The sequence below is a fragment of the Drosophila tropicalis genome, unplaced genomic scaffold (genome assembly GCF_018151085.1).
Source record: "Drosophila tropicalis isolate 14030-0801.00 unplaced genomic scaffold, ASM1815108v1 contig_443, whole genome shotgun sequence".
Classification (NCBI taxonomy): Eukaryota; Metazoa; Arthropoda; class Insecta; order Diptera; family Drosophilidae; genus Drosophila; species Drosophila tropicalis.
This window is the reverse complement of record NW_027172907.1, coordinates 33,817-59,914: the sequence shown is the minus strand read 5'-3', so window position 1 is coordinate 59,914 and position 26,098 is coordinate 33,817. Positions and strand designations below refer to the sequence as shown.

General features: G+C 37.8%; 2 protein-coding genes and 1 long non-coding RNA gene across 3 annotated transcripts; 2 read left to right on the top strand and 1 right to left on the bottom strand.

Moving 5' to 3' along the window:
* Positions 1 to 2,084: 2,084 nt before the first annotated feature.
* On the top strand, positions 2,085 to 5,195 carry axed (axundead). Its single transcript, XM_068285942.1, has 3 exons — positions 2,085 to 2,858; positions 2,923 to 3,565; positions 4,130 to 5,195. The coding sequence occupies exons 1-3, from the start codon at positions 2,148 to 2,150 to the stop codon at positions 4,354 to 4,356; spliced, it is 1,581 nt and encodes a 526-aa protein (XP_068142043.1). The 5' UTR covers positions 2,085 to 2,147; the 3' UTR covers positions 4,357 to 5,195.
* Positions 5,196 to 6,940: 1,745 nt separating this feature from the next.
* Positions 6,941 to 7,698, bottom strand: LOC137574282 (uncharacterized). The gene is made up of 3 exons (XR_011031969.1): positions 7,619 to 7,698; positions 7,023 to 7,560; positions 6,941 to 6,963 (listed from the first exon to the last, which is right to left on the bottom strand). It is a non-coding gene; the product is annotated as an uncharacterized lncRNA (long non-coding RNA).
* A 105-nt stretch (positions 7,699 to 7,803) lies between these two features.
* Positions 7,804 to 16,785, top strand: LOC137574322 (uncharacterized). Its single transcript, XM_068286590.1, is given in 5 exon segments — positions 7,804 to 7,955; positions 8,260 to 8,695; positions 8,697 to 9,609; positions 12,946 to 13,124; positions 13,199 to 16,785. Coding segments are annotated over 5 exon segments (2,427 nt in total). The 5' UTR covers positions 7,804 to 7,947; the 3' UTR covers positions 14,090 to 16,785.
* Positions 16,786 to 26,098: the final 9,313 nt, after the last annotated feature.

The window sequence follows — 26,098 nt, the reverse complement described above, 5'->3', positions numbered from 1 at the left end:
CTAATATACTGATATTTGAATACATAATTTTCTCTTTAATATTCGAAATGCAAATAGGCTCTATGAGGGGAGAAATGTATGTTAAATCAAGAATTCTAGATAAGAATATATTGAAATCATTTCTTTCGCGAAATTGTCATAATCGTTTCGGATTGGTTTCTGTTATCTATGGATCCGTTTCATAAATTCTGAAATTTCATCAAGTCTTTATTTCTATTCGTTGGACGACGATAAGAATCTCAGTGCATTAAAACTAATCGTTTTCATTACTGGCCAATAGAAATGACCATATGATATATATGGGTCTTTGACAAGTAGTCAAGGAGCTTTACTACTGAGTCAATTTGACAATCGAATTTGACTGACCGCAGTCCCTCTCTCCATCTCTCTTTGTCTATCTTCCTCTCTCTTTCTGTCACTATCTTTTGCTATTTTCAGTTTTGTTTTATTTTATGGTCATATCACGCGCTCGGTTTTGGGTATATCTGTATCTATATCTGTATAAAAACCATTCGCCCATTACGCCTTTGCGGAGAAGTATATGATTTATGGGCTGTCGATGATGAATTGCAACCGATTCGCCAGTTACCAGTTACCAGTTGGTAGCAATCAAACGATTGACCCCTAACAAACGCCAAAACAAAAAGTAAACGAAAATTCGGCAAACACTTATTAACTAATGTAGATTCCGTCAATGGTATATAGTTTTATTGTCGCGTGCAGAATCATTAAACGATTTACGTGAAGTACTGGCCAATTGAATTGATAAAGCCGTGCCGATAAGAGTCCGATCGAATCTAAATCGAAATCGATCATTGGGCTCGAATGGGGAAAGTACTACAGTTCTCTGATTGTTTATGGGTCGCAATAATTGTTCATTTCTCACTGTGGTGTAATAAAAACATTTTAAATAGCCGGTTCTGAATGATTCAGAAATGGGACACGGACACTCTGTGGCCGTAATAAATAGCCGGCAGATAGCACTTGTGAATCCCAAAAGGGTAACACCATTTCTTTTACCCATAAAAAAAATTTGTATGGTAAGAGAACTTGGAAGAATTTGTTACAACTCCAATAAAAAACACACAATGTCAAGATCTATCGAATTGAAATAGCCCTCAACTCTCAAGTACTTGAGATCTCTTGCTCCTCCTTCTACTTTTCTCAAGTGTCCAGGAATACGAAACCAAACCCCATATGAACACAAATTTGTATTGAACACCCGACAGTTCCATTAATCTTACATTTAATTAGTTAAACCCAAAATATGTTCAATTCGACTTCTAATAAAGAATCAAATTTAACAAATCTAATAAATACTCAAGTAATTTTTCAGTCTTATTTCCAATTCTACTTTGTAAGAAAGCAATGAAAATAAATAAAGATTGGACCCTTTGGACAAGCAAAATAATAATTTAAACAAAGTATGGAGAAAGAAATATAGAAGAAAATAATCAAATTCCAAGGCAGGCCGATTTATAATATACATTTAGCATTAACTTGTGTTCCATTTATCCGATCTTATTGAAATTCGGGGACATGATGTTTCACAGTAAGAACAATCGCCATTTATAATTTCATAAAGATACTCAAAGTCCTTCACACATATTTTTTTGTGATTATCATACTTTATCTTAGCTAGGTAATAAATAGCCGAAAGAGGTTTTTGTTTGGTACGAGGGATGTTCAAAAAGTTGTCGGCCTTCAATGGGATAACTCGACCCAGGATCGTCTGAAATTTAAGGAAGTTTCCCTCACAAGAAAAACATTATATCTCCGAGTGTATTTAGAATTTGGAATATCCCTTTTGGGACAATATTCGCAATACTTCAAAGAATAATTTAAACTAAAGAAAATAAAACGAAAAACATTTGTCCCAACCAAGAATACCTAAGTGAAGTTGGAGGTAGGAGTCGACTTCTCATGCTGATCAAGAATATATATACTGCAAGGGGTCGAAAGCGTATCTTTCTCTTCTTTCGACCATTTTATTACAATCGGTTGTTGCATATTTTTCAGCATAAACTTTTTTGGAAAGGTTTGCCTAAGTATTTGAAATTTTTATCAATATATTCATTTTAACACACTCGAAATTTGTTCTCTAAACATATTTAAGTATATACCAGAATATCAAAATTTTGTAATCAATGTCTGACAATTTCCACCAACAGTCCTCCGATGCAATAGAGCCGCGATCTGGCAATAAAAACCAACAAGTTCAAGAAGTCCGCTGTTGCAGTCGCTTCGCGCAGAAGCTGACCAGGCAGGAGCGCCCAACAAAATTTCCCATAGTGGGCGCCTTGGTCCATAAGGCTCTGCTGCGGCGTGAGAAGGAGAAGGCTGAGGCTCAGTCTATAAGCGACTGCAACAACAACAATACCACCACCAGTAACAGCGAATCTACGGAAGAGTCGAGTACAATGGTTCTACCCTTTGGTCTTGGCCCCGACGGCCATCATGTCGATGCCATACAAAGTGCTCCTAGTGCTCCGAGTGCCCCGGCAGCGCATCTGGTAATGCCACCGCCATATGCCCGTGGTCAAACGAATATCTACACGGGAGTTCCGATTATTGTGAATCCTTACATCGATTTTATTGTCGTCAATGGTGACGACCGCTATATGATCCGGTGCGAAAGAAAATCGGTGCTAGAGCGCAGCGTGGAGTTGGCCAAGCTAATACACGCCGGTCCGAATAGCGGACGAAAGAGCGACAACCATTTTCAGATACTCAATGTGGATAAGAATGACTTTGAGTTGATTGTGCGATACATGGAAAAACATTTTATACCCTATCGGGATCACAAGCATCTGTTGAAGATCTTAGAACTAGCCGATCGTTTCAATGTACCCGATCTGGTGAGTGTTGCCTTTTATTCTGTCGTAAATCTATTGCTCAACGATATTTCAATGGGCTCCCCAGATCATCTACTGCATCCGTGAACTTGATCTCAGCATATCGAGCGCCACAGCTCTGGACATATTCAAGGCTCTGTGGTTCTACCAGGGCATCGCCCTGACCAACCAACATCAGACGGTAATCACCACCCAAGAGACTGGGCTGCAGCTGGCCCGCAAGCAGGCCTCCAAAGCCAAGGCCAAACAGGCGGCGGCCGCCCAGAACTCCGCTCCACATGAAAATGGGGCCGATGGCGATGGAGCTCAAGTAAATCTCATACCGAATCCAAATCCCTTTACCACCGAGGACTATGGCGTGGCCCTACTCCACAACACACTCCAATTGATTGACATGCATGCTGAACTGTTGCTTTCGATGCGTGAAATCGCTGATCTGCGTTTCGAGGAGCTGGAGACCCTTGTGAAACGCGATACACTGCAACTACGCTCCGAGCTCACCCTCTTCGAATGCCTGGCCACGTGGAGTCTGGCCGAGTGCGCCCGCAAGAATCTCGATGCCACTCCAGAAAATCGTCGCACTGTTCTGGGACCCTTATGTCTGACCCCCAGGTACTTGCGCATGAGCCCCGCCGAGTTCCGGCGTTGTTGCGAGAGAATCGAACTGCTCCCGCCACTGGAGACATCACTGGTCAGTGATGCACTAGAGGGTAAGTTGAATTTTATTTCAACTCGATAATTGGGGCTGATGGAATTATAGCTGTAGCTATTAACTTATCTGTTGGAAATAAGTATGACATGATATATTAGCTAATGTTGCATCTATAACATGTTCTATGAATCTATAAAGCCATAAGCTATAGATTCCATATCGAGCATAAAAATTTACAAAATCTTAATCTGCATGGAATGCTAAATCAGAAACAATTTCAGTTGGTTCCTTTAACAATTTCATGAATTCGTAAGTGACAAGAATTTCAAAGTTCTACACAGAGTCGGACTAAGCAAGTTAGGCCTGGGACATCAAATACCCTTAAAATATTTCTCTACAGTTTTAAAACTCACGAAATGTTTTCATGTCTGTCCCGGGCGAGGTCCTAAATCATCCTTGCAAACCTTTACCAAATTCGCTGCAGCTGCATACAAATTTGTCTCTGGGTGACAGATTGACTCCTTGAACTTTTATTTAATTTAACGCCCCATTTTTCTTTATATTGGTTTAGCTGTAGCATTTCTGAAGATCACTTTGGATTTATGCAATTTTCTCTTTACAGGCAAGAAGCTGAAAAATCTGACAGATCAGCAAACAGAGCTGCTGGATAAGTTCCGACAGCCACGAGCTGAATACGCCCGCATGCCAGTGCATCTCAGTGACCGAAGTAGCCCAAAGAACTATCCAAAGAAGATGAGATTGGCCCACGAGGGTCGACCCACAGAGGAGGGTTGCTGGGAGAAGGCTGGCATGAATTGTCTGCGTGTGTTTGTTTGCATATTCGATTGATCCGAGGATGACGGGGAGGAGGATGAGGACGACGACGATGAAGATGAGGATGAGGATGAGGATGAGGAAGAGGCAGACGAGGAGTACGAGGCAAACGACGATGAAAATGAAGATCAGAACGATCCCACATAGACTTGTTGCATAAACGAATATTAGCGCTTATGAATTACATATAACTATATATATATATATATTATATAGTTAATGATTAAATTAGTCTTATGGTTATAGAAACAAAAAAAAAAACCAAATAACTTTTACAACTGCAAAAAAAAAAAAAAAAAATGAGAACATACCAAGCTACCAAGTGCTGACAGTGATTTTATAGCAGCCAATTCTAACAAAAACTATATAGAAGAAGTTTGTTATATATTGTATGTATGTATGTACGTAGGTTAAATGAAACTATCAACCGATCGATTGAATGTTTTTTTTTTTTTTTGAAATTGCTAGTCAAATAAATAAAACTTTTATACAACTTTATGCAACGTTTTGTAGCTGGACTCAACATACATAAATAATAATGAAATCAAATAAAATCAAACAACAAATTAACTTAACTTAGGCATTTATCACAAATAGAAACTACAAACTAAACAAATTAATCACCAACAACCAAAAACAAAAACAAAACAAAAATATTATGAAAATAGTGCAAAATCGTATTTGGGCCCGGCCATAACTAATTAATGTACACGAAACAAATACAAATTGTTTAATTTTACCTAATTTTAACACGATATGATAAACAAGATGGAATTTATATAGCAAAATATGTTACAACTTTAAAACTCTGTTGGCTTTAATTAAAAACAAAAATATAAACATAAAAAGGAAAATACCAAAAATCAAATGAACTCCTATATACGAAAGCGCGTAAACAAATTTAAACAATAACAATCAGATTAGCATTAATAAAACACGAAATTGTTAAGAGAATTATGCATTTTATTAGCTGTTTAATACTTCTGTTGCAAATGTGCGAAATATAAATAATGATTTAATTAAGAAAATCGAAAAACAAAACCAACTAAAACATTCAAAGCAAAATAAGCTAATTAAAAACATAAACAAACAAATACAAAAACAAAACGCATCAATACAAATATGTACATAATTTTCTAAAATACATTTTATAAACTGGTCATTTAAATCTATCCAATTTTTTTTTTATCTAGTTTTGCCCAATGCCTAATTGTATTACATTTTCTTTTATAATTTTAACAAATACCTTGTGGATCAAAAAAACTAAAATGTGTCAATGTGAATGAAAGCCTTTCTTAGTTAGTTATGTTTCCTATACTTAGATAAAATTTTGTGATTTTTGTTAAATAGCTTAAGAAGAAAAATAGATTGTTATCCAATGTTTTCCGTTAAATGTCATAATGGAATTTTGTTTTCAATTTTGTGTATCAGTTTTTAGTTGACTTTTACCATTCACTTATTTCTTAAGAAAATTATCCTCAAGTAGGTGAAAATAATAAAAAATTACAATTTTGCAGATGTTAAACAACAAAACTTATTTAATATATGTATGTATGTATCTGTGCCCAATGCTGATCCTAATCCCAAAGTCAAGTTAAGATGATTTCGGGATCCAATAGTTGAAAAACATAGGGATCTCTTTTTCAGACGGTATTTGTTACAATATATTTTACAAGTTCATTAAAATTAATGATATTCAATTAGAATCATAATTTTTTATTTCGAATGTGCTTCATTTTCAAACATTTTTTAAACTAAACACCTTACATTTCATCAAAATCTCGCAATGATCAATAATTTTAAACTGCTGAAATGCGGATCAAATGCAAGAATGTAATTTTGTCGTCCATTTTTAAATGGAATGTTTCACCCGATCCTTTCTACGGGGAGATATACGATTTACTCGCTCAATCTTGGTGGAATTCGACACTTCATTAATAAATGTATTAAACTAATTATGGATCTAAAGCTTCACTTAAGTTAAAAACTATTTCAAAATTTCCCATGTGTTTAATCCATCCCCAGATGAACCAGGACCACCCCAGGAGACTATGAGACACTACAATTTGTGAAGACCATTTTAGAGAGGAATACAAGAGACAAATCAATTGCAACTATTTTACATATGTAGATGTAGTAATGAAGAGACTGCAAGGCTGAGAGAGCATCATAGATTTATTGGTCATCTTAAAGGAATTATACCCGAAGGAACTGCAATATCTGCTGTCGATAGGCACAGACTTCTCAGAAGTCAATGCAGATCCTGACCAAAATTGGGAAAATCAACTAGATACCGAATAAATGGGCATATTCTCAATATGAATTTAAGTGTCCTGCATGACGACTTAAATAACAAATTGTAGGATATTCTGACCGTGAATATCGTACAGTTTCTGAACTATAGTTTTCTATACTATCCGACGAAGTCTGATATTTATATGTATGTACTTCTTAGTCTTGATCACATTCTATGATTATATCCAATTTAACTTAAACAATGAATCCTATAAGAAACTCCGAATAAGGCCAATACGGGCAAAGGGTTTCGTAGATCTGTGGCAGATTATATAGTATAGTATATTATATATATAATAAATATGCCAGCACCTGTATCAGGGTTACCTGAGGGAAAAGGCATTACATTAATTCAAAGTAGTTTTCCTCTTGTTTAACTTACCTACAAATATATAGACAGTGACAGTTACATATCAGGAATAAACAACTTATCCTTTTGACATCAGAGCAGCTTGCCAAATTATTCAGCAGCACAAAAAAGACAGAGATGGAATGAAATCAACAATAAAATCGAGAGAGAGAGAAAGTGAATGTGACTGAATGGCAACAATTGAATGAAGTCGCCAGTCTTTATGGATGTACACTTATTTTCTTTATTACCTATTTATGCTAAGTAATTAGTTACAAACTATGAACAACCATACCACCAGATAATAAGTCAAAGGGTTTCTCGTGTCCTGGCCAATGTCGAGAAGTTTCTATAACAAAACAGGTTTAAATGTTGCTCCAATAACAATTGTTGCTGCACGGGTCGCCAGCATAATGACTTGTTGCCAGAGATCAATCTCAGATACATTGTTTGGTGGGCGTTTAGAAGTTGTTGTTAGATTTTTGTTAAAACATTGTTTATCATCAATTCTAGACGACAGGCAATGACAATCTCATGAGTCCTCATTTTGCTACACAAAGGTTGGGTTGGGTTGTCTGCAAAAATTAAATAGTTTTAATTAATCTTGACAAAACATACAACTGCAATGCGAACCGTTATATTCCAGTTTGAAATTAGAGTTACTTTCGGTTTTTAAAATTGTAAACATTCTTATTTTATAGAGATGATAAAAATGCCGATGAATATGCTTTTATTTACCTATCGACCTATCGATAATTATGTCGATAGCGATTAATCGATTAACGACTAGTTGTTTTATACAATAAGTTCACAGCTTGAAGTCTCTATTACTTTGACCATCTCTAGGGAAACTGACTACGTAGGAAAATTGTTCAGTGGAAAAAGTATTACAAATATACAGGAATATTCATTAAAAAAAATTAGGCATTCAATTGTGAGCGAAATAAAAAACAGCTAAGAAAATGAATATGTAAGTAACATTAACCAATACCGCAATCGTTCTCCAGCAACTTTTTCCAATGAGTTCCGCTAATCGGTCTTTTGCATGGGCGAGATATTTGTGTGAAAATCAATAGAATTCAAAATGGCAGAAAAAAAGGAAAAGAAAAAAACACACAACAACAAAATACACATTAAATACGAAAATTATATAAAAGCATTCAGATTCCGTTGACCAACCCAACAAATTTTCAATTTGAATCTGCTTTCATTGTTCAAAATTCCAAGCTTATGGCACAAACAAAAAACATTGATAATGGTTACGGTCCTTTCAGGTATCACGGACAAATGAACGCATACGGAGGCGGTGGCACTGGTGCTGGCATGCCCACTCAGCGCATGGGTCCGCCTGGAGGTGGCGGAGCTATGTTTCAACGGAATCGGTCTGCTCCCTATCCGGGATTTAATGGCAGTGGTGGCGGCGGCGGGCCGATGAATGGCGGTGGTCCTCGGCGCCCTGGTGGCCCCGGGAGCATGTCAGCCAATCGTGACAATCAAAATCGTCCGCCTTCAATGCATGGCTCCTACTTGCCAAAGATTGTGTGGTCCGAGGTGAACTTGACGCCATTCCGCAAGAATTTCTATAAGCCCTGCGAAACTGTGCTGGCTCGCACCCAGGGAGAAACGGACAGCTATCTAAGTAGCAATGAGATCACCATCAAGGGCATAGAGGTTCCGACGCCTAGCATTGCATTCGAAGAGGGTGGCTTCCCCCGATTATGTGATGAACGAGGTGCGAAAACAGGGATTCGCCAAACCCACGGCCATACAAGCTCAGGGTTGGCCCATTGCTCTTAGCGGCCGTGATTTGGTGGGTGTTGCTCAGACTGGTTCGGGCAAAACTCTGGCCTACATTTTACCCGCTGTGGTGCACATAAACAATCAGCCTCGTCTGGAGCGCGGCGATGGGCCCATTGCTCTAGTATTAGCGCCCACCCGTGAATTGGCTCAACAAATCCAGCAGGTGGCCAGTGAGTTTGGCAGCAATACACAAGTGCGTAATACTTGCATATTTGGTGGCGCTCCAAAGGGCCAGCAGGCTCGAGATCTGGAACGCGGCGTAGAGATTGTAATTGCTACCCCAGGTCGCTTGATTGATTTCCTGGAGCGTGGAACCACATCGCTGAAGCGGTGCACCTATCTTGTCCTTGACGAGGCCGATCGAATGCTTGACATGGGCTTTGAGCCCCAAATTCGTAAGATTATGCAACAGATACGACCAGATAGGCAGGTTCTGATGTGGTCAGCCACCTGGCCGAAGGAGGTGCGTCAATTGGCCGAGGAATTTCTTAATAATTACATTCAGGTTAATATTGGATCTCTCTCGCTGAGTGCCAATCACAATATACGTCAGATTGTCGATGTCTGCGATGAATCTGAGAAGATAGTGAAGCTCATCAATTTGCTGACCGACATCTCAGCAGAGAGTGAAACTAAAACCATAATTTTTGTGGAAACCAAGAAGCGGGTCGATGAGATTACACGCAATATTTCACGACAGGGTTGGCGGGCTTGTGCCATTCATGGCGATAAATCGCAGCAGGAGCGTGATTTCGTATTATCCAGCTTCCGGAATGGCCGACACTCCATATTAGTCGCCACAGATGTGGCTGCTCGCGGTTTAGGTAAGTGATTCCATCACAGCAGCAGGAGGATTATAGAATACTCCGTTGTTTGCTATTATTGTTGTTGTTCTTTATATACATCTAACTCTCTCGGCATAACCAAGCAATTGCCCATGTGCCTCTGTGCGTGGATCGAATCAAATCTCAAATCCCCCAGAATTAAAAACAAACCAATCAAAAAAAAAAAAAAAAAAAAAAAAAAAAAAAAAATGGAAAATATACCAATTGTAGAATTTTTCCGTCATTACTTATATGATTCGTCGCAATTGTCGCTCTCGATTCGATTTCGTTTTCTAAGCGATCAGCGATGAATCGGTCCAACACCGACACTCATTACACTTCCTCTTCAACTATCCTCCTTTTCCTGAATTACTACTTCTACTTCTTCTTATACTTGCATATATTTTGCCAATTTTTGCAGGTTGAGTTCCCTTATTAAAGTCGATCTCTTCCAGCTCTTTAAAATAAAAAAAAAAAAAAAAAAAAAAAAAAAACGTTAACAAGAAAAAGTAAATCATTCGAAAAGATCCTTCCCTGCTTGATCTTATACGTTTTTTCTTACTAGGGATGCAAATCGGTTTAAAGAAAATGTTACAAATTAAAAAACTGACAAACAGACAAACAGTTTCTTTGTGATTATCGATTGAATTGGAGACACGTAGCAACTTACGACTTTCTCTTTTGGAAAAGAAAGTGGAAATGCAAAGAGAACTGTTACCCTTTTTAGATGAGATTATTACCACTTCCAGTTAAGATATTCAAGATAGTCTTCCTTGAGCACTACACTGAAATAGAAATTATATAGAGTTTATAGATAATACATAAATCCAAGAGGCGCGACCAAGTCGCAGTGAGCAGGACTCTGCGTTGGACATGGACATATTCGTTTATTCAGACATGCATATTTTTTGATAACCGTTTGTCATCCCTTTAATGCTTTCTTTGCCCTCCTGAACCTTACTGCCTACTTCCCCACCACCACCATCGATTCCAGTTCCTAGCATATGTTTTTTTTTTTCTATTTCCTTTCATGTTGTATTTCGATTTTCTAGATCCCATTTCCTTAACCCATAAGAAAAAAAAAGATAACATTTACAATCTAAAAGAACTTAAACAAAAATCTAAAACATAATGGTGTGTGGGCTAAATAATAATGAGGGGAATGTATTTGTGTTCTCCATGCATTGCTGGTTATATTGAAGTTGATTTTATTTTTTTGTATTCTGTATCTATATAAATATTACATTATGTATTTTTAGTTTTGTTGTTGTTGCTCTTCCTAATTGCTCTATTCTCTCAATCATAGTCTTTAGTTGTGTCTCGTCAAACAAGAAAAAAAAGTAAAGAAAGGAACAAACAAAAATCACATTGATTAGAATTTGCAACTCAGTCAAGGAGTCGTCGAATGGCCTAGCAAAATGAATATGAATATGCATAAAAAATAAATGTAAATAATATATGTATGTGTGGTTATGCACTCATTCACACATATATGTCTCAAATATGTGTAAATATTTATATTAATATCCTTGCGGGAACTATTCCTTTTTACGTATATACATTTTTATGTATATTTGATAAGCATTCCAACAGTCGTCTGTTCGTTTCCATTAAATTTCATTACAAAAAAAAAACGCCATTAAAACGGAAACGTTTGCTTTTGTCGGGCCAGCAAGGGTATACAAACTTCGGTGTTCCGAAGTCCTGTATTTTATTTTTTAAAATTTTTTTGTTGTGTTTTACATTTTGCGGCCCAAACTATTTTTTGACTGATGCTCAAAGTTTCGTAACTTTTTATTATGTGTTCCACAACAATCTAATAAAAAGGGAAACAAAAGATTAAAACAAAAATCTATTCTAACTTAAATATTATATCGCTCCTTTACTATTAATACTAAGAAAAGACAAAAAAGAAACCTAAAAATTTGTGTGTGAACAAAAATATCATCAGCACTTTATGAAATGGACTTCGATTTTTCACAAAACAAAAAGTTAAAAGTTAAGACAAACCAAAAGTTATATACACAAAAAAAAAAAAAAAAAAAAAAAAAAAAAAGCTAAATATACAAGTTGAGGGTTGAAATTTTATAAGTTTCTAGCATTTCGCGGGCCACCCATCTCTCTCTTCCTCATAGCAGAACTCGATGGACAGGATTCAGAGTAACATCAGCCGTGGAACAAAGTAGGCACACTCCCAGCATCAATCTTTTCGCTATTTCTGCGTAAGAGTTTGACTATTCATTTAAAACTTAATTAAATCGTTCGTATATATATATATATATATATATATTAACATATAGATCAACTATAGCCAGGGTAAGTACTAGGCTAAATCGAAAGACTTACTTTACACACATAGTTTTCTGTGTCTTTTTATCTTCTTCTTCTTCGTCTTGTCTCTTTTGGAATCCTGCAACCCAACCCCCCTAACACCCTATCCTAACTCACACACACCTCCCGAATATATAACCCAAGCATCTGAACTCTATATACTATATCTCTATCTCTATATCATAAGCATTCTCTTCCGATAACCTATTATATATATAAACAAATATATTTTTCATTAATTATACATTTAATATTTAAATTTATACTTATAATTTTAATCAAGCCGTCTCTCTTGTATGCATTAAGCTTAAAAAAAACAGATTTTTTTCAACAAAAAAATCTATCTGAAAATTTGTGTATTGATAATGAAAATGTCGAGGTCCACATTTCTGCAGTATAAAAAAACATATATCTGAAATTGATGATGATACAAAAACAGAAAAAAAAAAAAAAAAAAACAAAAGAGAAATAGCAAAAGAAGATGTATAGTTATTAATATACGCTAAAATAGTATTGATGGCGAAATTTTTGTTCAAAGTACAAAACATAAGAAAAAAACAAAACAGTAAAACAAAAAAAAAAAAAAAAAAAATAACAACAAACAACCAAACACAAAATATGATTTAAAAAAAAAACGAGAAAAGAATCCATTTAAATTATTTTTAAGTTTTATCCCACAAATCGACACACACACTCACACATACATAGAAAATATGCATACAGTCCAACATCAACACACACACATACAACAAAACACATAAATTAATGTTTTCGTTAAATAGTTATTTAAACTTTTGTTTTTTTTTTTTTTCCTCTCTTTTTTTTTTTACTTTTGAAGTACATATTTGAGAAAGATTGTTTCTTCCGTTTAATTCGACTGAAAGATATTTTTTGTGTTAACATTTTTATCAAACTTCTTCAATTTTCAAATTATATATATCGTATCGAATCGAATCGAATTATACGAAATACGATCATACAAATCGAATCAAACAACAAACACAGATGTTGACGATGTCAAGTTTGTTATCAACTATGATTATCCTTCGAACTCGGAGGATTATGTGCATCGCATTGGACGGACAGGACGTTCGAATAACACAGGGACGGCCTACACCCTATTCACCCACTCCAATGCCAACAAGGCCAATGATCTGATTCAGGTTCTGCGTGAAGCAAATCAGGTAGGAAATGTTTGAATTTTTCCAATTGCTTCTATTTAACAATCTTTCTCTCCTTCGCTACATCTATCGAATAGACCATCAATCCCAAGCTGATGAATATGGCGATGAGTGGTGGAGGCTATCAGAAGCGCAATGGTGGTGGAATGGGCGGCTATCGCAGTGGCGGCAATGGCGGTTATCAAGGACGAAACCAGCAAATGGGCGGAGTCTATAACAACAACTCCAATTGCGGCAACAATTATCGAAACAACAATAGCAATCATAATGTTAATGGACGCATTGGATATAATGCCGTAGGAGGAGGAGGAGGAGGAGTAGGTAGTACACCGACCACACGCTATGATCAGAAGCAGCGGTCGTCGCCACCTAACCTGCAGGGAGGCTACCGTAATGGCTATCAACAGGCTCCACATCATCCACACCAGCCACAGCAGCAACCCAATGGAGGAAATGTGCCCTTCTCTAGATTTAATCCCAATGCAGCCTGCTTTGAGCCCAAATCACAGAATGCAGCAGCTAGCGGCCAAGTGAAACCCCAGCAACAGGTGCCACCAGAGACAGCAGCAACCGCTCATGCAGCAGCCATTGCTGCTGCCAATTACGGTGCAGATCAGAAGCGTTCCCGTTTCTCGCCTTATAATATGAACTTTGCTCAGATGCCGCCGCCGCCATTGCCCCACCAGCAGCAACACCAGCAACAGCAACCTCAACAGCAGCAGGCGCAACAACAACACCAACAGCACCAGCAGCAGCAGCAACATCAATCTTATGGCCAATATTCATCAATGTCCACAGGCATGGCTACTGTATCATTAAATGGCAATGCAGCAGCAGCAGCAGCCGGCTATGGGCCAGTTGCTCAATATGCAGCCATGCCCACTCAAGTGGCTCCTCCGTACATGATGACGAATGGAGCTGGTGATATCTTCGCCTATCCGCCGCCTCCGTTGCCTGTTCAAAACTAATGCAACACTAAAACGCTAAATCGAGAAGCTCTACAACAAAAGCCAAATCTTTAGATGATACTAAATTCTGGGTTCTTTGTTGTACGATTTCCTTAACATCCCCTTAATTGTCCTCCAACCAACCCCCTGTCATCCAAAACCCCTATCAGAAGCACCAAACCAACAAAGCAAAGAACAGACACCCACACTCATACAACCACACACATACACGCATTTTTGGTGTAGATCTCCGCCCCATATCTTAGCTATATAATATGGTTTAATTTGAAATCAAATACGCTTTTCCAGTTTGATACAAAACATGGCCAACAAAATACGAATTTGTTAACCCTTTACATACCCACTACCTTGTCAATTGCTCCACTCTCCTCTTCGACTCATAACATTAGTTTCTAAGACATTGTAACTAAGTGTTTTATTAGGGCATTCGAGTGCCGCTGCTTTTGGCATTTACACAAGAACACAGAAACCCCAAAACTATTTTTCCAAGCATTTCCAATGCAAAGTCTCCCAAAGCGTATTTGATTTACATCTTTCTATCTACTATCGCCATCTGCTTTTCAGTTTGCCCACCATATATATGTACAGTTGCGAACTTAATAATAGCACCACTTGCTGAGGTAATGTGTTCAAAGGATTCCTAGGCTTTTTTTAAGGTTCTAGGAACATGTGAATATGTTTTTGAACGTAAAATACTTTCTACTAATGGTAGCAGAAAAAAAATTCTATCAAAATCCAACGTTTTCAATGATTTTTACAAAAAACCTTGATAAACTCAAAAAATACCCGAAACTAAAAATAGCACCACTTTTCAAATATTTACTCAAAATTAAAAAATAACAGAAAAAAACAAAATTCATTAACAAGTTATGATCAGATATTAAAAATAGTATTAAATAATAAACTTTATACTTTGTTGCATTGCCCTTATTGGCAATAACCGCATCACATCGTCCTGGTATTGAGTCAACCAGGTCTTGACAGCATTTGACCGTTATTTTTGCCCAGGACTTCTGGATTACTTCGCAAAACTTCTCAATTTTTGTTGGTAATGAAACAGCAACTGCTTTTTTAATATCAGACCAAAGATTTTCAATGAGATTTTGGACTGGTGACTGTCCCAGCCACTCAATTACATTCAGATAATTCGCTGAGCACCACTTCCTGGCTTTCTTACTGGTGTGCTTTGGGCTGATGTCCTGTTGAAAGGGTCATATTAGCTGTATATTATCCTCAGCGTATAGTGGCAACACTGTCTATAAGATATTTACATGAACTTGCTGATCCATAATCGATTTGTGGACTGATATGTGACCGACACCATAATAAGACTAACAGCCCCATACCAATGACACTAATTCTAGACTCTAGGGTGAATTTGGAGTTGAATTCCAGGTTCTGTGGACGCCAGACGTATGGTCTATAGCCTTTTCTACGATATTTTACAATTTTATTTTCATCAGTCCATTGTACGTTCCTCCAGTTTTGGACAAGCCAATTCTCATGATCTTTGACCAACTTAAGGCGATTGGCATTATGTCTAGCGTTCAAAAGTGGAGGCTTTCTTCGACTGGAATCTTTTGAATTGATCTTCCGGAGGTAGTTGCGAACAATTTGGACCCTAGTTTGGGGCTTAAAGTCCTTTTTAAGATCTGTTAGAGCCTTAAAAGAATCCGTATTGCTCTCTCGCATTAAGGGACCGACTTCTTGCTGCTTCAGTCTTGGCTTTCGTCTGCGAGTTTAAGGCTTCTGTTTCAAATAGATCGCTATTCGGATCACTCTGTTGGAAGTACCAACCAGTTTTCCATCTTCAAGATCCGATATTTTCTCCAAAACCTGGTTTTGGATGACGTTTCGCTTTTTCCCGGGGCAGTGTTTTCCCCGACCCATTATATCTAAAAGTCTCGGATATTTTGTAGTACTGTTGCTTTTAAAATCGACTTTGAACCAGGGACTGTTAAATATGTGTTTTTTGCTATGCAATTCTGCGAAATTTAACGGTATTTTGCAAAATACTGCAAGTGGTGCTATTTTTTGTAAAAATCATTGAAAACGTTGGATTTTGATAGAATTTTTTTTCTGCTACCATTAGTAGAAAGTATTTTACGTTCAAAAACATATTCACATGTTCCTAGAACCTTAAAAAAAGCCTAGGAATCCTTTGAACACATTACCTCAGCAAGTGGTGCTATGATTAAGTTCGCAGCTGTATATAAATATGTATATATGAACAAACGACTCTCTCGAATATTTCATTTTCAATTTTGTTCAATCTTAAAACATTGTCGTTTCTTTTTCTTTTTTTTTTTTTTTTTGTTTTGCAATTTGCGATTCGCAATGTTTCCACTTTCACCCCCATTCAATGCTTTCTTCACATTCATACCACCATCCCAAGCCCAAACCACAAAATCAATGCAACACTATGTCAATTTCTTAGAATCAAATGCGTATTATTATATCATCTTAAACCATATTATGTGACTAGTCTAATTGATTGCTTAGCTGCATATAAACAAACAGTAAAAACAACAAAACTGAAAAAAACAAAAACAATCACAAAAATTCACTATGAAATGTAATTCCATTTTATGTAAACCTAATTGAAGATGAATCCATTTCAAAAACATGGAAAAATAATAACAACAACAAAAACAAAGAAAAAGATATATAAATAAAGGAATTAATTAGACGTTAAAGATTGCTAACGTTGTTAAAATGGGGCTTAATAAGGCTCAAAGGAACGCTAACAAAACAAAGTTTGCTACTCGTTGAAATATAGATCGTAAAGGACTATCTCACTTGCAGATGATTTTGGTTAAACCGAAACACAAATGCCTTAACTTTCTCTTTCTCGCCGATGTTTGTTTTTTTTTTTTAAGCTATTAAAGTAATACATACTCGAATTTCCGCGAAATAACAACATACAGACTTAGGGTATAGGAATAAGGCGCACAAACAGTGGTAATCAAGCAACTTAGCATATATGAACCGTAAATTTTGTCAGCTGTGTTTCAGCTTTTACCGTTTTCTTTCTCTTCTTTGAAGGAAATAATCCCCAAAATCCGGAATATTATAGATGCACATGCCATTTTTGGAATGCCATAAAAAATATCCCATTCAGATCCCACTGACATTTGGGAAAACATATGTAGAAACATCCACCGACAGTTAAAGAAGTGTTTACAGGACATCCTATGGATATTTGGAGAAAAGTCCGGAGGAAATTTGATGTGCCATTACTTTTCCAACTGAATTTAATTACTACTTAACTCAATAATGCAGACTGCTGATACTTTTGCTAGTTTTGCTCGTCATCGTATACTTTATATGGACAGAGAGGGGGTTCCTTCTATGTATGAGTTGCACACTTCTGATAGTTAATATACTCTTTCTGGAAGGGCATAAAAATGAGGTTGAGCTTAGACCCTACATAAGGATGAACCTATTAGTTAAAGTTTCGACTAAAGCCGTCAATTTGTTATTTGACATTCCGACTAGTCGATCATTTTATTAAAACTGTTATTATTTTATTAAAGTGGGCAAAATTGTTTGTTAAAAACGGCAAACACTTAAATCAAAGTGTTTGTACTTACACTTTTAGCGGTTACCTTCGGTTTCGGAGACATTTTTACATTTATACATTTTACTCGGCCAACTTTCTCTCAAAGGGGAGAGCAGGTTTGGGTCAGGGCTTCGGGTCGACTTCGTAGGTAAGAGGAAAGCCAAACACAAATCGGGGAAAAAGAAAATGAAACTGAAGAGCATATATAGAGATCATTTTTGGTAACAGTGACGTCGCGGCTCTCAGGGCAAATTCGGCTAAGGTCACGTTCCTCCACCTGGTGCTTGAAATCCGCGGTGGGAAAGCGGAGAAATATTTCATTGACTGTTTATTGATCACTTCCAAATTGTTGTAAAATTCCAAATTTTACACAGGCTGACAAAGAGTGGGAGGCCAAGTTTAAAACAACATCTGGACTACCCAGCTGTCCAGTAGCCAACGTAAAGGAAAACACAAAACTGTCCAATGCAAAGTCATCAAACTGATAGAGAATCGGTGTTTACATGTAATTTCTAATAGCTTTCTATCAGATTTTATCCTGCATAAAGATGTATTTACTCATTGCTTCAATGGAATTCAATTATTACGTATACGCAATGTGCGAATACCAATTATTTTTCGAAAAAAAAAACTGATTTCCTCTAAATGTGTAAAAGCTACACTACTTGAAAAATGTTACACTTGTTGTAAATATTATTATTTATTTCTGAGCATAAATATATCCCCATTGCTTTTAATACCAGAGACCGATAGGGTCCAATGGTAACAGATCGAAGGAAGCTTTCTCGGCCCTATAAAGTGTATGGAGACAGACTGCATTTTGTGCTCAGGAGATCCAAAATCGCCAACGCTTTTCATGAAAAATTGCAATTTATGCTGAGCATAGTGCGTTGCGAGAACTTTGCCAACTTATTCTTTTTAATCCTTTAAATTGGTCGATCCCTGGACACTGTGTTTGTTGTTGGTGTTATGAGTAACTTTGACTGATAGCGAACAATGGAGAGCTTAGTCAGCTTATTTGTTTCAGTTTGAACTCATAAATTGCATTTGCTTTTCCAATAATGGAATTATGGATTTGTTTTCCTCATTTTCATGCTCTGTCTGCTCTGTCGTATTTTTCCACTCACTCTCACTCCTTCTTTCCCTTTTCCTTGTTGTGGCAACTTTTCTTCAAACTTATCAAAAACTTTCACGTTCATCATTTGCAAATATTATGAGTTTTCATGTGAAACATACAGAACACACTCACACACACACACACACACACATACACACACACACATCCAAATTATATGGTTTTTTTTCTCATTGGAAATGCGTGGCTTACTAGTTGTGGAGGTCACCCCGAATTCCTGTTCTTGGAAGAACCGTTTCCCTAGTAGATCCTGCAGCTTTTTTCGTTTCCCTCCTGCTGAGTTAGTTTTTATCTGCCTGTCATCTTGTAGCGAGTTAAGAGGGAAATCTGCTGCGATTTTTGGCCATTATCCAACTCTATACAAACAGACAGACATACATATGTATGTACGAGGACATTATATCTTTATGCAGCATGAGAAAGTTTCAGCATAAGGATTGACAAAATAAATAAATATGAAAATTTACGGCAAAAGTTATTTTTGTGTTTCATGCATTACATTTCAAAGTCAGCGGTGCTGGCGGTGGGGGAGGGGTCGCGTGTGGCTTGTTCAACTTTTGCTACTGTTGAATTTATTGAAAAATCGATTTAGGAGCATTAAATGTGGCATGCAAAAAAGGAACCAAAAAAGGCTCTGCCTACTGTCACACAAATCCTGCGGCTTTTCAGCAAATCATCACAGTATGCGGAGGACAGAAGAAAAAGTGCCGTAGGTGACGGCGTAAGGGGCGCCACGGAAGGCGGGTGGGTCGGTATGCAGCTTGAAAACTGGAAACTGGCGCGTGACTCTGTCGAACTTTACCTCGTGCTGCTGCGTTTTCCTAGCCAAATTTATGCAAAGCGCCAGCCAGTTACTTAAAGTAAAGCCAAAGCTGTTGCAAGTTTTTCTTTCTTTTATTTGCTTCGTTGTTTTCCCCCTTCCTTTCAGCCTCCCTCGCTAACGCTTTCATTTTGGTTGTTGAACTGGTGGTAGTTGAGTTGAGCTTTTTTTTTGCTTTTCTTTCACAAAGGGTTAGAGGTGAAAAATTGGGCCAAAGGATAACAGGGCCATTTGAAATGGAAATGGGGCAAAGAGTTCACAAAACATTTCCTAGTGAAATATCTACATCCAATGTAGTTCCACATATTCTTGTATGCCTATGCAGGCTTTATCAATATTCTTACAGCTTGATGGCTTAGCTGATTCTAGAAACAACTAACCGACTTGGCCATTGAATGCGGAAGAACTCTCTCCGCCTATCAGAGTCAGGTCTTGGTCCTACTACAAACACATACATTCATATTTTGCGCTCGCTGGCAGGTGGAGGAGAAGAAATTCAAATTGCTTAGTTAGCTTTGTTATGAATCTTTCTCTCTTCGTATGCTCCTTCTGGGATTTTACCATATTGCCGTCTATTGCTGTTCTTTTGCCTGACATAAGTCTGGCTCACTTAAATGTTGACATTTTATTTAGCGCTTTTTATGTTTTTATACCATGCATCCATGGAGTGAAATGTTCCATTAAAGTCGCTAAAATTGCAACTCGCTGTTCCTTCGTATATATGTACATTTCTGATCAGCCAAAGCTAAAGCAAGACACCTAGCAAATTTGGTATACAGAATGGTGTAGTTAGTTATATTCGGTTCGTGGGCTTTAAGTTATGAGGGTAAAGATTCGCCATTAGGCGGAATTGGCCGTTCTGGCATTTAATGCATGGTATAGCAAAGTCAGCGAGACGCCTAACTTAATTTTTTCTTCTTTTTGAATGGCTGTCAGCACTCAGACCAAACCAGGAGCAGCAATAGCGACAGGAACCGGACCAGTGACAGGTATTTTTTGTATTTGCGTGCAGGTTAAAAAAGCTTATAAAAATTACTGGCAGCAATGAGACAGCTGGAAAATTAGATTTTCGTTTTAATAAATATTTTATATTGTGATTACAAACAGCCATCTGTACGGTGTCTTGATGTGGGAAATAAAAACTTGTGAAATGCTTGTATGTTTCGTTTTAATTTTTAACTTCTAACTTGTTCGATGCCTTCTGCGCTCCCCTAAGTTGGTTCAGTCGATTGGGGCTGGGGGGAGAAGTTATTCGAATCATCTGCGAGATTCGGTGTGGAGCGGTTGTAGTTGGTTACGATCTCTGTTATTGTCATAGATGTCGACGAGTCGGAGCTGTACGGGGTATTTTCATGCCATTTGGGAGCTTTCATGTCGATTTTCTGAGAGGAAGACAATTTTCGAAAGCACTTGAAGTGCCTTTGCAAGAATGTATCCACTTGGGGACCCAAAAAGTAGACATACGCCTCTGTTCTGGCAACATAGTCCCGTTGCAATTCTGTGGGATACACTGACCCGCTGCTTGGTAGAACACTGAATATGTCGAGGTCCTGGTCCAGTTCCTTGGAATCATCATTGGGCACCATTTTTACAATGAAATCCAGCACCAAGACGAGGTGAAACAGGTAGACTGTACCACACCAAATGCTGGCAATACTCTGACTTCGGCAGTAACTAAAAAACAAATGGGCCATTTCCTGTTTGGGTCCCATGTACTTAATGTGGAAATCGATTTCCGCATAATACATTGATAGGAAACCGCAAAGGAAATGCATAATAATGCTTGAACTGCAAATTAACAGCTCCGGGTAAAGTAGAGTGCGGTAGTCTTTTAGGAGTTTCCATGTCGTGACCATACAGATGAATATGTATCCACCAAAAGTCCCGCAAAATATCAAATTGTGGGGCAAAGGCTCTGCGAAATGCAACGACCCGGAAATGTGAAAAGCCAACACAGTTAATCCAGAGATAAATTCAAGGATTTTGAAAAATAACCAGACTTGATTCATATTTTAAAGGCTAGTTCAATGAGTTCTAGATTCAACAAGCTGTGAAAAGCTAGATCCAATTCGATCAGAATATGTTAGAATATAGTCCACTTGAATTATTTTTTATTTTGTTAGTCCTTTAATCAAAGTGTTATAAAGGACTTTTCTAACATGAATTTAGCATTATTACTAGGCGTTTCACACTTTAGCCCTAAATTAATGTGTACTTTTAGCAGGGGCATTAAAACTTGGTTTTGAAATATCTAGTAGTTTAGTTGAATACTAGATTTAGGCTTCTCGTGATTAATTAAGAAGATATCTGCTCACTTTAGGCACTCGAATGGGTGCATTGCTTCTTTTGCTATTGACCAAACCAAAAAATTTAACTTTTCCTGGCAAAATGTTTGCCACACCGCTCGGGGCACTGTGGAATGTATAGTTGTTTTTGAAATCCAAATATTTCGATAAAAATTTAAAGATTAAATATCAAATCACATTTCTGCACACTAGGTTTTTGAAATTCGTTTAACACTGTCAAAAACAAGGGGTGGAAACAAAACGAAACTATTCTCATTTGGTACAAATTATTGCTTGACTTTGAGTGTATAAAACTATTTAAAGAAAGGCGTTATTGATAAAACTGAAGATGCAATTAAAAAAGTCGGAATTGTACTATGTTTTAGTAGATTTGTTTGGTTCAAGTTTAGGTGTTTAGATGTGTGTCTCAAAATTTGTGTAAATCTGAGCGACTCTCAAAAACAAAATTAGTTACCAAATCTTAACTTTAGGGATAGTTATAAAATAATGTCTACCAGGACTTTCATCTGGCCCAAGGACATCCCGCTCATCCTTAAAACTACCGAGTTTGGAGCACTTTTCTGTTTATTCGACTTGTAATTTTTTCCAAGTCCCAAATCGAAGCAAAAGTTAAAAAAAAAATCTAAAAAAAATACAAAATCCTTAATATCTCAGCTCTCCGCAGGACAATCGGGATGTCCTTTGCACCAACGCTAGTCCTCAATGGTTGGAATGTTTGGGCACCACTTTCGTCCTGATCCTGCAAAGGACTCGCGAGTTAATTAACATTTTTCCATAAACAAAAATATCCTTTTATCTCAGCTCCCAAAAGGACATTCCAGGATCTAAGAGTGTCAGTCGATGTGGATCATCAAGGACTACAATCTGACCAAAAGACATCCTGATCGTCCTCTAAATGACCGAGTTATAAGGACATTTGTAGTTTTTTGTCACTTTTTTGCCATTTTTCTGACCCCCCCCCTAACAAAAATTCGAGCAATATTTTTGGAAGGATATTGAAAATCCTTGAATGCAGATCGATAGTCCTGATCCTGGAGGCCCCAAAAAAGGATGTCTTGGTGAAATCGATCAATGTCCTGCCGAGATATGGCATCGGGAATATTATCCTTTTTTCGTTTTTTAGCTCTAGAATCCACAAATCCTGGCGCAGGACGAAAGGACATGGTTTCCTAGGAAGTCCTTGATGATCTCTATCGATTGGCATCAAAAAAAGTTAGGGTCATCTAAGGATGCAGGACATGAAATTTTCTGCAAAGGTCCTTTTTTCCACCTATTTGAAGGACATTCCAGGACATGGTAACGTCAGTCGACGCGCATGAGCAAGGACTTTCATCTGGCCCAAGGACATCCCGCTCATCCTTAAAACTACCGAGTTTGGAGCACTTTTCTGTTTATTCGACTTGTAATTTTTTCCAAGTCCCAAATCGAAGCAAAAGTTAAAAAAAATCTTTAAAAAAAATACAAAATCCTTAATATCTCAGCTCTCCGCAGGACAATCGGGATGTCCTTTGCACCAACGCTAGTCCTCAATGGTTGGAATGTTTGGGCACCACTTTCGTCCTGATCCTGCAAAGGACTCGCGAGTTAATTAACATTTTTCCATAAACAAAAATATCCTTTTATCTCAGCTCCCAAAAGGACATTCCAGGATCTAAGAGTGTCAGTCGATGTGGATCATCAAGGACTACAATCTGACCAAAAGACATCCTGATCGTCCTCTAAATGACCGAGTTATAAGGACATTTGTAGTTTTTTGTCACTTTTTTGCCATTTTTCTGACCCCCCCTAACAAAAATTCGAGCAATATTTTTGGAAGGATATTGAAAATCCTTGAATGCAGATCGATAGTCCTGATCCTGGAGGCCCCAAAAAAGGATGTCTTGGTGAAATCGATCAATGTCCTGCCGAGATATGGCATCGGGAATATTATCCTTTTTTCGTTTTTTAGCTCTAGAATCCACAAATCCTGGCGCAGGACGAAAGGACATGGTTTCCTAGGAAGTCCTTGATGATCTCTATCGATTGGCATCAAAAAAGTTAGGGTCATCTAAGGATGCAGGACATGAAATTTTCTGCAAAGGTCCTTTTTTCCACCTATTTGAAGGACATTCCAGGACATGGTAACGTCAGTCGACGCGCATGAGCAAGGACTTTCATCTGGCCCAAGGACATCCCGCTCATCCTTAAAACTACCGAGTTTGGAGCACTTTTCTGTTTATTCGACTTGTAATTTTTTCCAAGTCCCAAATCGAAGCAAAAGTTAAAAAAAATCTAAAAAAAATACAAAATCCTTAATATCTCAGCTCTCCGCAGGACAATCGGGATGTCCTTTGCACCAACGCTAGTCCTCAATGGTTGGAATGTTTGGGCACCACTTTCGTCCTGATCCTGCAAAGGACTCGCGAGTTAATTAACATTTTTCCATAAACAAAAATATACCTTTTATCTCAGCTCCCAAAAGGACATTCCAGGATCTAAGAGTGTCAGTCGATGTGGATCATCAAGGACTACAATCTGACCAAAAGACATCCTGATCGTCCTCTAAATGACCGAGTTATAAGGACATTTGTAGTTTTTTGTCACTTTTTTGCCATTTTTCTGACCCCCCCCTAACAAAAATTCGAGCAATATTTTTGGAAGGATATTGAAAATCCTTGAATGCAGATCGATAGTCCTGATCCTGGAGGCCCCAAAAAAGGATGTCTTGGTGAAATCGATCAATGTCCTGCCGAGATATGGCATCGGGAATATTATCCTTTTTTCGTTTTTTAGCTCTAGAATCCACAAATCCTGGCGCAGGACGAAAGGACATGGTTTCCTAGGAAGTCCTTGATGATCTCTATCGATTGGCATCAAAAAAAGTTAGGGTCATCTAAGGATGCAGGACATGAAATTTTCTGCAAAGGTCCTTTTTTCCACCTATTTGAAGGACATTCCAGGACATGGTAACGTCAGTCGACGCGCATGAGCAAGGACTTTCATCTGGCCCAAGGACATCCCGCTCATCCTTAAAACTACCGAGTTTGGAGCACTTTTCTGTTTATTCGACTTGTAATTTTTTCCAAGTCCCAAATCGAAGCAAAAGTTAAAAAAAATCTAAAAAAAATACAAAATCCTTAATATCTCAGCTCTCCGCAGGACAATCGGGATGTCCTTTGCACCAACGCTAGTCCTCAATGGTTGGAATGTTTGGGCACCACTTTCGTCCTGATCCTGCAAAGGACTCGCGAGTTAATTAACATTTTTCCATAAACAAAAATATCCTTTTATCTCAGCTCCCAAAAGGACATTCCAGGATCTAAGAGTGTCAGTCGATGTGGATCATCAAGGACTACAATCTGACCAAAAGACATCCTGATCGTCCTCTAAATGACCGAGTTATAAGGACATTTGTAGTTTTTTGTCACTTTTTTGCCATTTTTCTGACCCCCCTAACAAAAATTCGAGCAATATTTTTGGAAGGATATTGAAAATCCTTGAATGCAGATCGATAGTCCTGATCCTGGAGGCCCCAAAAAGGATGTCTTGGTGAAATCGATCAATGTCCTGCCGAGATATGGCATCGGGAATATTATCCTTTTTTTCGTTTTTTAGCTCTAGAATCCACAAATCCTGGCGCAGGACGAAAGGACATGGTTTCCTAGGAAGTCCTTGATGATCTCTATCGATTGGCATCAAAAAAAGTTAGGGTCATCTAAGGATGCAGGACATGAAATTTTCTGCAAAGGTCCTTTTTCCACCTATTTGAAGGACATTCCAGGACATGGTAACGTCAGTCGACGCGCATGAGCAAGGACTTTCATCTGGCCCAAGGACATCCCGCTCATCCTTAAAACTACCGAGTTTGGAGCACTTTTCTGTTTATTCGACTTGTAATTTTTTCCAAGTCCCAAATCGAAGCAAAAGTTAAAAAAATCTAAAAAAAATACAAAATCCTTAATATCTCAGCTCTCCGCAGGACAATCGGGATGTCCTTTGCACCAACGCTAGTCCTCAATGGTTGGAATGTTTGGGCACCACTTTCGTCCTGATCCTGCAAAGGACTCGCGAGTTAATTAACATTTTTCCATAAACAAAAATATCCTTTTATCTCAGCTCCCAAAAGGACATTCCAGGATCTAAGAGTGTCAGTCGATGTGGATCATCAAGGACTACAATCTGACCAAAAGACATCCTGATCGTCCTC

Bases quoted from the DNA above. Each gene is read 5' to 3' on its own strand.
- axed (XM_068285942.1), top strand. From the start codon at position 2,148: ATGTCTGACAATTTCCACCAACAGTCCTCCGATGCAATAGAGCCGCGA. The intron at 2,859-2,922 runs GTGAGTGTTGCC...TGGGCTCCCCAG, and splicing joins GTTTCAATGTACCCGATCTG to ATCATCTACTGCATCCGTGA. The intron at 3,566-4,129 runs GTAAGTTGAATT...TTCTCTTTACAG, and splicing joins GGTCAGTGATGCACTAGAGG to GCAAGAAGCTGAAAAATCTG.